Raw genomic sequence first — 14,739 nt, forward strand, 5'->3', positions numbered from 1 at the left:
AATATTAATGATCATAAATTCGCAATTGTTTCAAAATAATAAGTTAAAATGAGAAGTAATATAAACAAAAATGAAAATTGAGGAAAATAGTGGGTATAAGGCAATGCATAAAATGATGATATTATTTCAAATCAAAATATAACTGATTATGTTCATAATTTATTTTGAAATTCCTAATATGAAAACTTATAAATTTTATGTAATTTAAAAATACCATGACGTTTGAAAAAATAAGTGTGAATCAAACAAAATAATTATAGAATTAGATCAAACTCATCTCACAATCTTACGTAATTTTCCAGTAAGTAAGGTCAAAATTTTAATTTTATATAAAATTTTTTAAAAAAATTTAAACTAATTTACTTGAATAATACCTACCCACCATCTTACTTAAATTTGATTTTGTTTGTGCCTGTAAAAAATTATATAAGATTCAAACACAGAAATTAAACCCAAGAATTCAAACCTATAAATTTAATTTAATGTTGGTATAGTTCCGAGATGAAACCAATCACAGACTGATATAAGGTGGCTTTAGATTATTGGAGGATTATTGGAGGGTGCATATGTTTCTGATTAAAAAAGGGAAGAAGGAAATGTAGATGGTTTTTTGTATTGTTTTGTGGGCTTATAGTTATTTAGGTCTAAATTATAGTTAATTTGATTCAAACAAAAAAATACAGATGTCAGAAATATAGTAAGCTAAGTGTCATCTCCTTAACAAAAGTTGAGAAAAACCTTCTCATATTATATATATAAATCACTGCTACCAACTTGTTCAAGCTTGTAATTTACACAAATCCACTTCAAGTTTGTGCACATGCCATCTTCTTTCTCTTGTTCAATACAGTTGATACTTTTTCCTTACTTTTTGTGCACATGCAATGTTGCTTACTTTTTCCTTAAATATTTGCAGGTTTTTAAATTTTTTGTGTCGTCTCTCCAAAAAACATATTTTCTAATACTTGACACAAATTAATATTATAATAATAAAAGATTAACTTAAAATTAATATTAATTCATAGCATCAAGACTGAGGAAAATATAGTTGTTTATATATACAAAAAAAATGTAGCAGAACACAAATATTGTGTGATTGTTTTAACATTAGTTTATCTAGAAATCAACTATATAGGATATATGATACAAAAAAAAAACGTTTTCTTACTCTCCTTATTTCCTCCAAATAAGTAAAAAACGCAGGTCTCTTCTTTGATTTTAACACCATTTTCTCCAATTGAGAACAATCTCTAACAAAAATCACATACACTATTGTTCTTTAATCAAACACCCCATAACCCAAATAAAACTCCATTTTCTATAGTTTTTCACTCTGATATATTTTAACTTTCCCACAAAACACATCAATATTTTTTCCTAATATATCTCTTAATGTTTTTCTGTTTTCCCCCTTTTTCATAATTTGATTACTTTAATTTATTCTCACACATTACAATTTGCTAATTTATTTTTTGAAATCTAATAATTAATTTTAAATTACATAATATTTTAAGATTCTCACAAATTACATCTTCAATTTTTCTAATCTATCTCTTGAAATTTTGGCAATTTCAATTTATCTCTAATTTCTATATAATTTAAGTTTTCTCAGTTATTTTTTCTTCGTAATTTTGTAACTCATGTAGTAGTGTCTCCAAATAAGTGATCCACTTCCTTATGTAGCGAAGAAAAAATCCATAAAAAATTACAGATGCTTTTTAACGGAGTTTCTTCATTGTTTTATCTTTTGTATTTATTAACTACATCTTTTAATTTTTAACTGGATAAACTAAGGAAAAAAACATAATACAATTGTTTACCAGATACTTATGAGCCACTTAATTGGTATAAGTAATAATAAAAAGAGCAAATCCACATAGATCTAAATACAATTAAATACATACAATCGATTATGAAAAAAATACTATCGAATCAGAATCCCCGTCACTGGTCTCATAATTATGCTCATATTTAAAGCAGATTAGTGACAAATTTACGAAGAGTCCAAGCAAATAAGAAATAAATAATGATCGTAAACTATTTTCACTTGATAAGAATAACGGATAAATTGATTATTTGTTTGATGCATCTTCATAACGATAAAAATCTAGAATATACATTTTGCTGAAAATATCTATATTTATATATATATATAATTTTTTTTGTCAACCAAACATTCTATATTTATATATTTAGTTTTGTACAAAACTGAAAATATCTATATAAGAAGGAGATGTAATTTTTTTTTGGTTTTGTGGGCCTGTAGTTACTAAAGTCCAAACTACAAATAATTTAAGTTAATAAGGTCCAAATAACAAATTAATTAGGTCCAAATAACAAATGAATACATGTGTCAGATATACAGCATGCCAAGTGTCATCTCCTTAGTAAAAGTTGAGGAAAACCTTCTCATATTATATAATAAGATATATATATATATGTATATATTCACATTAATTCTCAAACATTAATCAATCACTAGATTCGGACCTGCACGTACGTGCGGAATTGATTTCAAAAACTTAGTTTGCTATTAGAATTACTAGGTGCTTCCCCATGCAACGCGTGGGTTGTGGTGTAGTTGGCACTTTCTTGTTTTTTTTTTTGGTCTTTTTCATTTTCTCTTTTGTATTATTTCGTTTTAATTAGGCATATACGGGCTTTGCCGTCACTTTTATTTATACAATATATGTTTATACCATTTCGTTCAGATGTGTATAATTGTGGCGTTTACTTTTTATGAATTATGAAGATGTTGTTTCTTGCTTTTGAGGATCTAATCTTATCATTGACTGATATTGTTTCCAATACATTTATTGTATTATAGATTTTATAATTAACTGCTTATGTAAACCCTTCATACGTTGATGTTGCAATAATAAGTTGTTTTTAAAAAAAATATCTTCCGTGTAAGTGATTATGTTTGTATGCCCATGTTTTGGTCTAATATCAATAAGATCGTTTCTGTTTTTCTTTAGTTGGCTTTGAAACTAATATTGAGTTAAGCAAATAATGAGTCGAATTATGGTGTTAATAAGTAATATAAATTCTTATGTATATATATTGTATATATGTGACTATAAATTTAGCTAACTAAAAAATTATATAATATTTAAATACAATCTTGAACATATATATATTTTTTATTTGTGGGAGGAATGTATGAAATTATTGGATAGAAGTTATTTTTGAGTTAAATGACCTTTAATGTCTTTAAAGTGAGTTAAATATTAATAAATTTTTATATGTGTCTTGACTTTTTTTAAAAGGAATACCAAGTGTTTCCTTCCAAATTTGAAGTGATATAGTATTTTAGTTTTCTTATATGATTTTATGAACTTCAATGTAAAAGTTTTTCAAAGTAATAAGTACACTCACTGATTGAATTATAAAATTTGGAGAAATGTTTATTTCGTTTAATCATGTGCTCTTTTAAATAAATTAAATAAGTATGTTGTTATTCCTACAAATAGGACAACATATATTATAGTTTAACCATGGAGTTAAGCAATGGAAATGGAACTTGTGATTGCAAGATAAAATGCTTATATGTTACACATTGATCGTTTAAAAATGAATAGGAACATCTAATTCTCAAATAAAGTTGACTGTTTTGTTAAAACCAACATATGTGAATTTAAATTTAACTATGAAAATTTAAAAAATAAATATGAATAGATTAGAAAGGCAAGAAATATAAAAGAAATTTTTTTTATATAAATAAAATAAAAATTGAAAACAATGTTAAATATATATAATACTTTCTACATTAAAATATAGAATCAAACTCTTACAAGTTACAACACATATGAGATATAACAACATTTGATATTGGTAGGAGAGGAAGAGAGAATGTTTACTATAAGATGGTAATCCAAATTAGATAATGGAGATGAATCTTTAAAAAATAGAATAATGTAATATCTATATATATATATAATACTTTCTAAATTAAAATATAGAATCAAACTCTTACAACACATATGAGATATAACAACATTTGATATTGGTGGGAGAGGAAGAGAGAATAATTACTTATAAGATAATAATCCAAATTAGATAAAGGAGATAAATCTTTTAAAATAAGAACAATGTAAAATATATATCATGTAGTCTCTAAAATTAAAATTTAGCATTAACAATTTACAATGATATTTCATTTTTTTTTAACAACCCATACAACAAAAATAAGAAATCAAAAATAACAAAAAAAAAATGAAAAATGATTTGAGATATTGTAGAAGAGAATGAGAGAATGTGAAAATGAGATAGTAAAAGAATGTCAATATGAGAGAATGATAGATTGAGAGAATGTTTGTTTATATGATAAGAAATGATGGAAGTTACATTTAGAACTATGGAGTTACAATAGTAATTTATTGTGTTTGAATAGAATTGAGTGGTAGAATATGATTAATGCATAATTTATTTTATTTTCAGTTATAATTTTATTTTAATGTGTGAGTTAAATGTATTGTGTTTATTGGATCTTAAATATTGTTTAAAGCAATTAGAAAGCAAATAAAAAATAAATAAAAATTAGAAAACATTAAATGAAAATCAACCAATAAGGAGAGACCAAAACCTTAATTTTATATATATGATATATTGCTTTAAACTTTGAAATGAGAAATATATTATAAACAATAATTTTACATGAGAAATATATTAATTTAGCCAACCAAAATATGAATATAAGTTTAGCCAACCAAAATAAATAAAAAATATTAAAGTTTAACCAAAAATAATTTCTCTTGAAAGATAATAAGTTAGTAGGAGGAATGAATTAATGTACAATTATTGGATAGAAGTTACATTTGAGTTAAATGGAGTTACATGTCTTTAATTATAAATAAATATTTTAATTTTTTATAACCTAAAATAAAAGGAATACCAAATGGCTGAATCAAAATTCACATGATTTGGTTGTTTGTTGATATAAACTCAACACTTACACATAATATTTCAAAATAAAAAGTATTACTTTTTAAGTGACAAACTAAATTAGTTTTCTTATAAAATTATATGAATTCTTTAATCTCAATAAATTTTAAAATCCTAAGGATAACTTATATTTTTTTGGTTTTCACTCATCAATTTAATTTATAGTGCTAGATTTCATACTAATGGTTTCATCTTTAGAGAATTTAGTGAAATGATATTTTTAAAATTATATTTTATTTTTATATTTAAGTTCCAGTTGAATATGTTTTGTTTTTTGGATCATTTTTTATTTTGATTAAAGACACAAAAAACCAATTGTTTAATTATGTTCTTTTTTTTTCAAAAACCTCAAATCATAAAAAAATATATATATTATATTGATCTCTGCAGATTTAACAATTGGATCACAAAACAAAATAGTCTTTATAAATGGATAAATGGATAATTATATTGATCTATTATATTGATCTTTATAAATTATTTAAAATGATACATGAATATGTGAGATAACCAGAGACATAATAGATAATTACATATGGATCATTTCAACTTTATGATCTTATTGTGTGGTGAATATTGTAAGGAAGTATGAAAATAATGACTTATAAGATGTTAATATAAAATAGAAAATGGAGATAAACATTTTAAAAGATTAAAATAAATAAATAAGATATGCATATCATACAAACTCTAAAACTAAGCTTTTACAATGATATTTGATTTGATTTTTTATAACCCATACAACAACAATAACAAAAAAATACAAAACAAAACAAAACAAAACAAAACAAAAAAGAGATTTGAGAGTAGTGGAAGAAGATGAGAGAATGAAAGAGTGATAGACTAAGAGAATAAGATAATGAGTATTTATAGGAAGAGAAATGATGAAAAATTACATTTAGAAAAATGAGAGTTACAATTCTAATTTATTGTTTTGTTTTAATACAATTGATTAATACAACTTAGTGGAGAAATAAAGTTAATGCATAATTTATAGGGAGAAGCTATAAAGATTTCAGTTTTATATTATGTGAGTTAAATGTGAAAATTAATTGTTTTAAATTTTGTGTTTTAATATAATTTTTTTTAATTAAAATTGCATTGCCAAGTGGACCAATAAGGAGAGACTGAAACTCTACTTTTATATATATGATTATATATTATATATGTGTGGGATAATGTCTGTAAACATATTAAAATTTTTTAAGGAATATTAATGTTCATAATCCAGATCCATATCAGTTTAATATTCGATTTGTTTTAAATTCCATTTATACAAAAAGAATGATCATATTTGTATTTATTATATGTAAAGACAACTATAATTAAAAATAATAGTATAAATAAATTATTTTCACCTATGAACATAGTATATAAAATATATAATTTAAATTAATATTTTTGAAAACTGATAATATTTCCATTTTTTTAGATAGTGAATGAATCTAAAATCATAAAAAAATATATAAAGAATATGCTATTTTTCAAAATAGTATATTGTGGTTAGATTATATATTACAAATATAATAACTATTTCCATAATTGAAAAAGTCAATATAATCTAAAAATTCTCTTCTTCTTTTTTTGTTTTTTTTTTCTATTTGTCGTAATAAGATTAATTAGTATAGTTTAGTTATATCTTTTTTTGTACTTGATTCTTGTGTGATCCAACATTTTCCATGGCTAAAACCATGCATAAACACACCCTTATTATTATCTATCTTAAATAAAAAATAGAAATATACCAAACAATTAAATTCTTAATATTTATGTGTATCACATTCACATGAGTTAGATTCCGAGTCCAAAATATCGAGGCACAGTTTTCCATCTTCAATAACAAAACACACAAATTAATAATATACAAAATCACTTTTAAACAAAATCAAAGAGACAAAATTACATCATTTAACATTCCGCTCATGAAAATATTAACATTTTGAAATGTTTAGTTGTTTGTACTAATTCATATCACCAGCAATCCAAATAATCGATGGCACCTTTTGGCTCGGATGGTTGACATCCAATCTCTGCAATAATTCTCTTTCCCTTGCACAATCAAACATCAATATGTTGCGACCTGCCCAAATCTTCCCTGCAATAACATCCCCCTACATCAAAGTATAAACTGTATCCTGGTTTTTTCTTTGGTTTAATAGACAATTCAACCAAGAATTTTAAAATTCAGGAAAGTACAAAAATTATCATTTAGCTCGATGAGTCGGTTTGAGGATCCATTTTCTATCAACAACTCTTCCAGATCTTCTATATATCATGATTAATATTTTTGATGATTTAATAAGAGCTCGATTTTTAAGTTTTTCCATTCAAAAGGTGTGTTAGGTAAAATAAAGATCAACTCACCATAATATAAAATCCACCAAAAAAAATAAGAAAACTTAAGAATTAATAGATTAAAGTACCATTGGTTTGAAGAGATAGTGACACACAAGTGGAGAAACAACCGTCTCATGCTCCATTTGAACGCTGAAATCAGCATAAAAACTCAAATTAGATTCTACTACAATTAGCAAAAAGAACAAAAAAATATGTGCTATCAAAATTGAAACAAAAAAATATGTATATATTCAAGGCTTAAACACAAATACTACGTTATATATATAGGAAAATGGTATGGGAAAAAGTTAGATATCTGTTTGAAATTTTTCATTTATTGTTAAGATATTTTTTGCCATAAATATTGCATAAATTTCCTAATTGTTCGTTGATGGTTTCCACAAATTTCGTCATCATATATTTACCCATATTTTGTTTTAATATTTGTTACATGACTAAAAGAATATCTTTAATTTATAAGTATAACAACAAATCTTATTAAAATTTTCAGGATATCGGAAATATAATATCAATTATTAATTCTTTAAATAATCTACAATTAATTTCAAACCACAGTCGATAAAAATTTATTACAGATTTTAATTTCAACTTTTAATCGTTATTTATTTTATTAAACTTAATATTTTTAAAATTAGAATTTACACAAAAATAGGATTTTGTAGATCCGTTATTTAACTAAACATTAAAATATTTTCATAAGTTTTAAAATAATAGTTTACGGATATGTATATATTGCCTGTAATTTAAATATATTTTTGTAATACTTTCTTATTAATCGACTTGAAATCAATATTGAAGAGCATATTCCTTTTAAAGATATTTCATTAGTTATTTTCTTGTTTATAATTATTCTTTTATTTCCATAAAATATTATAATTTTTTTGAACAAATTTGAAAATCTAACGTTATCTATTACCATTTTTAATAAACCAATATTTGTTTCCTTAAATTAACCACGTAATTTATGATAACAAATTAGATTTGACCAATTCTTACTCAATCAAATAGTTATCATTATGTTAAAAATAAATTTTTGTTTCCAGAAGTATCTCAAAATATATTACGAAATTAAATATGTTTACATATATATTTTTTCAACTTGAAGAGTCTGATTCTTATGGTAATAAATTTAAATGATTGTATATGTTTGGATACGGATTTAGAACTCATCCTCTTAGTCACATTATTCACAATCCGAATAGGAATATACTGGGCCAACCCGAGATCCACATATTTTCATGTAATGATATCTTAATCTATGTCTAATTATTAAAAGTGCTTCCCTTTTAATAGTATAGATTCTCTTACTTTAATTTCATCAATCCTCCGTTGAAGAATTCACCAAGCTCTATCTCCGTCCCCACGTCTTGTCCGCTCATCCTTCCCCAATCTTTACTTATAAACTCATCAAAACATATAGATCTTCTAGAAAGTTCCTTTCCAAGCACTCCAACTACAGCTTATATGAATATGACCACAACCCCCAATGCCATAATTATCCATAATCTTCAAAAGTGTAGACCGATCGAATAACGAGTTCTTGGAGATAGGTCCCGAGTATTCATTCTCCCACGAATCTCAAACACATGGCAACAAAATATATGAATGCTTTTTGGTCATAGTCATCTCGTAAGTCGTGTAGACTATGTAGTCTTCGTTAAATATTTGTTTATGTATCGTCATTAGGCTTAGATAGTAAGCTATATTATCGGAAGAAGATAACCAAACAAGAATAGATACGTCTCTCACTGTCATTGATAAATCTGAAACGCTTAGATACCGTGTTAATGGGATTTCGAAAGGTAAAGCTTAAAATTAGGCTTTCCCTAGCTACTAGTTGTGTGAGACGATTAGTCTTATTTTAAGAAAGAGTGTCGTTTAACCTTTCTTGGATTGTATCCATGCATCCTGTTTTTCTTTAGCATGTATGAATGGAAACATAACCTCAATTCAAAAAATAATAATAATAATTTAAGCCTAAAATTATTTTAAAATAGTTTCCACATTAATAATTTTTGAACTCTGCCTTTTGAGTCAAAACCGTGTTTTTGCCGCTAAATATTCAAAAAGAAATGACTCGTTTGAGTCAACCACACATATCTCGGAAACTACCCTTATTGGCATCGATGTGCACCTTTTGCAACCTCTCTGTTTAATGCTTATTTTTGGTCTCTGGAAATCTTCTAACTAATAACCCATATAATGAGAATCAACAAAGTTTTCAACTTACTTACAAGGCCATATCCTCCACCATAAGAACAAAGGTTGAACTTAGCTTATACCACACATAACTGAAAACACTTTTTTGTTACCAGAGTTGCCTTTTTCACTCCATCGCATTACCAATTAACAATAATTTACCAATAGATGAGAAGTTCATAGGGTAAAAATCATCATTCTTGGCATTTCACTACCGGACCTTCGCAGGACGGATTTCAATTCCTCGAATGATCAAGCCACGTTTCCAATGACGTTGCTTATTCTCTAAAGCAACCACCTCAATTTCATCATACTTCGATAATCCTCCTTCATTGAAGAATTCCCCAAGCTTTATCTCCATCCACCCATCATTTCTCCTCTCTGGTTTCACTAGGTTCATTCCCCTGTCTCTCCTTCTAAACTGCTCATCCCTAGCCTCATCAAAGCATACATATCTTCTACAAGATTCATCTAAATTCTGCCCCACCACTCCAACTACAACTTCCACGGCTACATTCTCAAAGCCATAACATATATTCACTTTCATGAACACAATGTAAACGGAGTAACGAGTTCTTGGAGATAGGACACGAGTATTTATTCTTCCACGAATCTCAAACAAACATACTTCAAGTAGTTCTGCTACTGTTTCAAACCTGTACGACGTATTAACGTAGAGATATCATCATCCCACCAAGTAATTGAAACCGAATTAATGTAAAGATAACTAATAAAAAAAGGTACCTAGCTTGGGGATCTGGTACCCATCGCCAACTCTGAGGAGAATCACCCCACGAGATTGAGAGGTTCATCGCAGATAACATGATACATCTCTTTGCATTCTCTCTTTCTATCCATAAGATCTTTAAGTTTTGGAAGAAGAAAAATTCAAAGCAGATAATTTCATATTTAAAGTTTAAATCACATCGTTTTTTTTTTCATAATACAAAGTTTTCATATTATTAATAGGTTTACCTTTTTGCCATCGTCGATTAGACCAGATTCATGGCAAAGAGCAAAGTAGAGCTCTTCCTTGGATAAGATATCTGGCGATTGAGGAATCAAAGATCTATACTCCGGCGGAATAAACTTCTCCCATACAATATCGGATTGGACCGCGGATGCAAAGGTCTTCGAAACAGAAGCAAAGACGTACGCATCTCGTGGACTTGTGAAAGAGATTATGATAGAGATCCATTCTTCCGGCAAATCATCCAGAGACACCGGCTCAGTAATGCCATGACTTTTGTCGGAAGCTGAGAGCCTAAAAGTCTTCTTAAGTCGTTGTACGAGTTTACGAAAATGCTGATGCACATGCACGCACCTTGTTTTAGTCATTTTAGTCTCTCAGAACATGTTGAGTTTGTTTTTTTTTTATGGGTTGCAAAATTTCTAACAAACAAACACAAATTATAAATAGTCAAGTAAAGTAAGCGTTAACCGTGTATCGGTCCCTTTTTTTAATAATATAGTTTTGACTCCGTAACGCTAATTAGAAAAATGAAAATTTGTAAAAAGAAAAGAAGCCTCTTTTTTTAATTAAAATTTCTGAGAAGATTCCGAAACACGTTTAGGTACCTTCATGACAATGACACCAACAGGCAACAGCCACGGATCCATCTCCCTTCCCTCTCTACCGGTATTTTAATCCATGTGACATGTTATGGAAACAATCTTCACGAATACAGTTTTATAGCATACGAGCATATACGACTTTACGGGTTCACGAGTTCAGCGTCGGCTGCTATGGTAACAATCTTCACGAATCTAGGAAATATAATCCAGTTTGTTAAACGTTTAGTGTGTTTCTATTTTCGTAGATAGTTAACTTTTATTACAAGTTACTATAACAACGTTTATGAAATGGATTATATATGAAACTATTTTACTTCATACTTAGTAACAATGATAATAGGAAAAATCTAAATTATGCAATGGTTTAGCTTTTCCCAAAAATGAGTATAGTATATTGTATTACAGTATAAGGTTTAAAGATTGACAACGATAATAAATTACTTCTTTTCCAGAAGCTTTTCACTCTAAAGAAAAAAAAAACCCCGCCACACTCGGCGGGAATTTTTGAAGGACGAATTTCAATTCCTTGAATGATCAAACCATGTTTGCGGGCTTTATTACTTTCTACAATACTCGTCTCAACAATTTCATCACCATCTCCTTCATTGAAAAACTCCCCAACTTCTACCTCCATCCACCCATCTTCTCTCGCCACGGGTTTCACCGTGTCCTTTCGCCCACCAGTAGACATATCAAAGCACACTAATCTTTTATATGCTACATCTCCCACCTGCCAAACTTCAGCCTTCATCGCCACATTCTTAAAGCCAAAACACTCAAACCCTTTTTTGAACACAATGTTGACCGAGTAACGTGTTCTTGAAGAAAGGACACAAGTATTCATTCTGCAACGAAACTCGAACTTATATGTTTGAGGAACCTCCGCTACCAATTCAAATCTGCACATCATAGGGGCAACGTTATACAGCGTTATGTTCAATATGATCGGCCCATTACAAAAGATAATGAAAAAAAATGGGGTACTTCACCTAGCTTCAGGACTTGGAAACCAGTGGAGGTGCGGAGGATAATCACTATGTATGCTTAAGAAGTTCATCGCGGATAACATGATACACCTCTTCCCACTCGCTTTCTCTAACCATATGCTCTTCGGTTTTTGACAAAAAAATTATCAGAGATTTAGTATTAACTCTCTAACCGAACTGATCAATAACTCTATATACCAATTTGAATTAGGTTACTTACCTTATTGCCATCGTCGATTAAGAGAGGATCGTGGCAGAGGGAGAAGTAGAGATCCTTCTTCGACGAGAAAACTCGCGACGGAGGAATCAGAGATATATAATCTTCCGGAATAAACTTCTCCCATATGATATCTGATTTCACCGCCGATTTAAAGATTTTAGAAACCACAGCAGCGACGCAGGCGTCTTCAGGACTAGTGAAGGAGATTATGCTTGAAATGCATTCCTCAGGCAACCAATTGAAAGGAGAAGAAGAAGAAGAAGAAGAACCAGAATCAATCTTACTTCTTCCGCTGCTTACACTTCGGTTTTTCTCCAACAGTTTCCTTAACTGTGCCATCGTTGTTGTTTGTCTCCGTCGAGTCGGGGGTGAGAGTCATTTTAATTCTCAGACTTCCTATTTAAAACGTCTACGAGAATGACCCTTCGTTGCACCCGTCCACTTCACACTCCTTCGTTTTTTTTCTCTGGTCATAGTCTCAGATGGGCCTTCTACAGTAAAAAAGCCCAATTAAAGAAAAAGAGAGAGGGGAGAAGGAAACAACCACAAACAAGAAAAGCTAGACAACACAAAAAACATAAACCAAATCATCCAACCGCTCTTCCACAGCATGAAACCGGTTGATATACATATAATAAGCAAAGTAAGTTGTTTGTTCTTTGTTCACCACATAAACTCAAAATTGAACCAAATCATTACAACAAACTCAACTGAAATGTACCTCTTCACTCCACCAATTGACAATAATACCAATAGATGAGCGGTTAATCGGAGTGTTCCGCTCAACTCACTTTGGAGGACTTTTTGCAGGTCGGATTTCAATTCCTTGAATGATCAAGCCAGACTTCCAACTGAGCAGCTCAGTCTCTAAAACACTCATCTCAATTTCATCAGTATTCATTAATCCTCCTTCATTGAAGAATTCCCCAAGCTCTTATCTCCATCCACCTATTTTCTCTCTTCTCTGGTTTCACAACGTTCCTCTTTCCACCTTCTCTCCTTATAAACCAATCATCCATAGCTTCTTCGTCAAAGCATATGAACCTTCTGGAAGGTTCCTGTCCCACCAATCCAACTGCAGATTCAAAAGGCACATCCGCAAAGCCATAACATTCATCCCCTCCCTTGAACACAATGTAAGCCATAACATTCATCCCCTCCCTTGAACCTTCCAGGACACTAGCATTCGTCCTGCCACAAATATCGAACCAACATAGATAGCGAAGCTTTGCTACTTTTTCAAACCTTTCATAACACAGGAAAACAATTTTCCAGCATCACCACCATCCCTTCAAGAGCTTTCTTCATGTCGAGGAAGATCAAAACATTAACATTCCTTCTCATGCCTTCGCCAAATTCATGTAAATTCGTAATCAGATAAATGTGCATATGCAATAATGCAGAACAAACAACAATAGGATCACAATCTTACCAGTAATCACTTCACCATCTGTTGGTAAGCCACAAAGAGAAGTGAACATGCATTCTATTCATGCGCTTTAACCCGGATGCTAAGATGGATTCCAAATTCTTTCTATAAATTCCATGTACACACACTGCCATTACAGAAATTTCTAATTAATACAGAGCAACAATCCAAGCCATACATATAACAGAAGTCACAAGTATGTGTTCTACTAGTTAGTACCTGGAGCTTCTTCTGGTGACAGTATTGGTTTAAGTAACTTTTCTGACTCCACCGTCTGCACACAAAGACGAAAACTAAAGCTAAAGCTACGAAGCATATTGATCAAAACTAGGAGAACAAAAATATAATCATAGTGTTACTGTGCTAAACAAAAACCCAAAATAAATGGAAAGGTCTCAACTTTAAAGTTCAATTACCGTGATGGAGTGGCCTTGGTTAGCGCGGATCAAGAGCTCACCATTCTCTTCTAAGAGGCTAAAACGTTGTTTATTGTCTCTTCTCACAGCCTGCAAATTAAACGAAACCATTCCAAAACTCAATCAAACGAACTGCAATCGAAATTGCTCGTTAAGGGAAACTGACCTCTCTGATTTCATCAATCGTGTGTGACTTCAGTTGTATATTAGCAGTTGTTTTTAAAATTCAGCTTAAGTAAATCTTCAACTTTAACAAAACCATCACCTCAGGAATTGAAATGCATTGCCAATATTGAGGAGTATCTTCACATATGACTGAAAGGTTCATGGCTGATAACATGATACACCTCTTCCCACTCTCTTTCTCTAACCAAATGCTCTATTACATACCCAAACAATCAGAGTGATTCAGTATCAGCACCATATAGAAGAAACATTCTCAAATAAGCTTGTGATCACATTCCTATTGACAACCAAAATTGCAATTCAAAGGCGAGAGACAGTTCATTATCCTCAAATCCTATAAACAAAGCGCAAAAATTGATGAATTATATACACAAATTACCTTTTTGCCATTGTCGATCAGAAGAGGATTGCTACAAAGAGTGAAAT

At 29.6% G+C, this 14,739-nt stretch overlaps 2 protein-coding genes and 1 pseudogene across 4 annotated transcripts; all 3 read right to left on the minus strand.

Moving 5' to 3' along the window:
* Positions 1–9,464: 9,464 nt before the first annotated feature.
* On the minus strand, positions 9,465–10,886 carry LOC104710155 (putative F-box protein PP2-B8). Of its 2 annotated transcripts, none has more exons than XM_087464291.1 (3): positions 10,477–10,886; positions 10,246–10,347; positions 9,465–10,157 (listed from the first exon to the last, which is right to left on the minus strand). In XM_087464291.1, the coding sequence occupies exons 1-3, from the start codon at positions 10,485–10,487 to the stop codon at positions 9,713–9,715; spliced, it is 558 nt and encodes a 185-aa protein (XP_087320417.1). In that variant the 5' UTR covers positions 10,488–10,886; the 3' UTR covers positions 9,465–9,712. The 2 variants fall into 2 exon arrangements, with proteins under 2 accessions (XP_087320417.1, XP_010425011.1); XM_010426709.2 differs by having other exon boundaries at positions 10,246–10,364.
* A 542-nt stretch (positions 10,887–11,428) lies between these two features.
* On the minus strand, positions 11,429–12,738 carry LOC104714904 (F-box protein PP2-B10-like). Its single transcript, XM_019229837.2, has 3 exons — positions 12,283–12,738; positions 12,066–12,184; positions 11,429–11,975 (listed from the first exon to the last, which is right to left on the minus strand). The coding sequence occupies exons 1-3, from the start codon at positions 12,619–12,621 to the stop codon at positions 11,441–11,443; spliced, it is 993 nt and encodes a 330-aa protein (XP_019085382.1). The 5' UTR covers positions 12,622–12,738; the 3' UTR covers positions 11,429–11,440.
* Positions 12,739–12,860: 122 nt separating this feature from the next.
* On the minus strand, positions 12,861–14,703 carry LOC109126333 (uncharacterized; annotated as a pseudogene). Its single transcript, XR_015566138.1, has 7 exons — positions 14,693–14,703; positions 14,499–14,506; positions 14,294–14,392; positions 14,128–14,217; positions 13,931–13,985; positions 13,715–13,838; positions 12,861–13,628 (listed from the first exon to the last, which is right to left on the minus strand). The product of XR_015566138.1 is annotated as an uncharacterized LOC109126333 (transcript).
* Between the last annotated feature and the right edge of the window lie 36 nt (positions 14,704–14,739).

Source organism: Camelina sativa, chromosome 9 (assembly GCF_030686135.1).
Source record: "Camelina sativa cultivar CO46 ecotype springtype chromosome 9, ASM3068613v1".
Taxonomy (NCBI): domain Eukaryota; kingdom Viridiplantae; phylum Streptophyta; class Magnoliopsida; order Brassicales; family Brassicaceae; genus Camelina; species Camelina sativa.

Excerpts from the sequence above, each read along its gene's own strand:
- LOC104710155 (XM_010426709.2), bottom strand. The coding sequence starts at position 10,839 with ATGACTAAAACAAGGTGCGTGCATGTGCATCAGCATTTTCGTAAACTC. Across the intron at positions 10,365-10,476 it reads TAATCGACGATGGCAAAAAG|ATCTTATGGATAGAAAGAGA; the intron begins GTAAACCTATTA and ends CAAAACTTAAAG. Across the intron at positions 10,158-10,245 it reads GTACCAGATCCCCAAGCTAG|GTTTGAAACAGTAGCAGAAC; the intron begins GTACCTTTTTTT and ends TACGTCGTACAG.
- LOC104714904 (XM_019229837.2), bottom strand. The coding sequence starts at position 12,621 with ATGGCACAGTTAAGGAAACTGTTGGAGAAAAACCGAAGTGTAAGCAGC. Across the intron at positions 12,185-12,282 it reads TAATCGACGATGGCAATAAG|AGCATATGGTTAGAGAAAGC; the intron begins GTAAGTAACCTA and ends CAAAAACCGAAG. Across the intron at positions 11,976-12,065 it reads TTTCCAAGTCCTGAAGCTAG|ATTTGAATTGGTAGCGGAGG; the intron begins GTGAAGTACCCC and ends TATGATGTGCAG.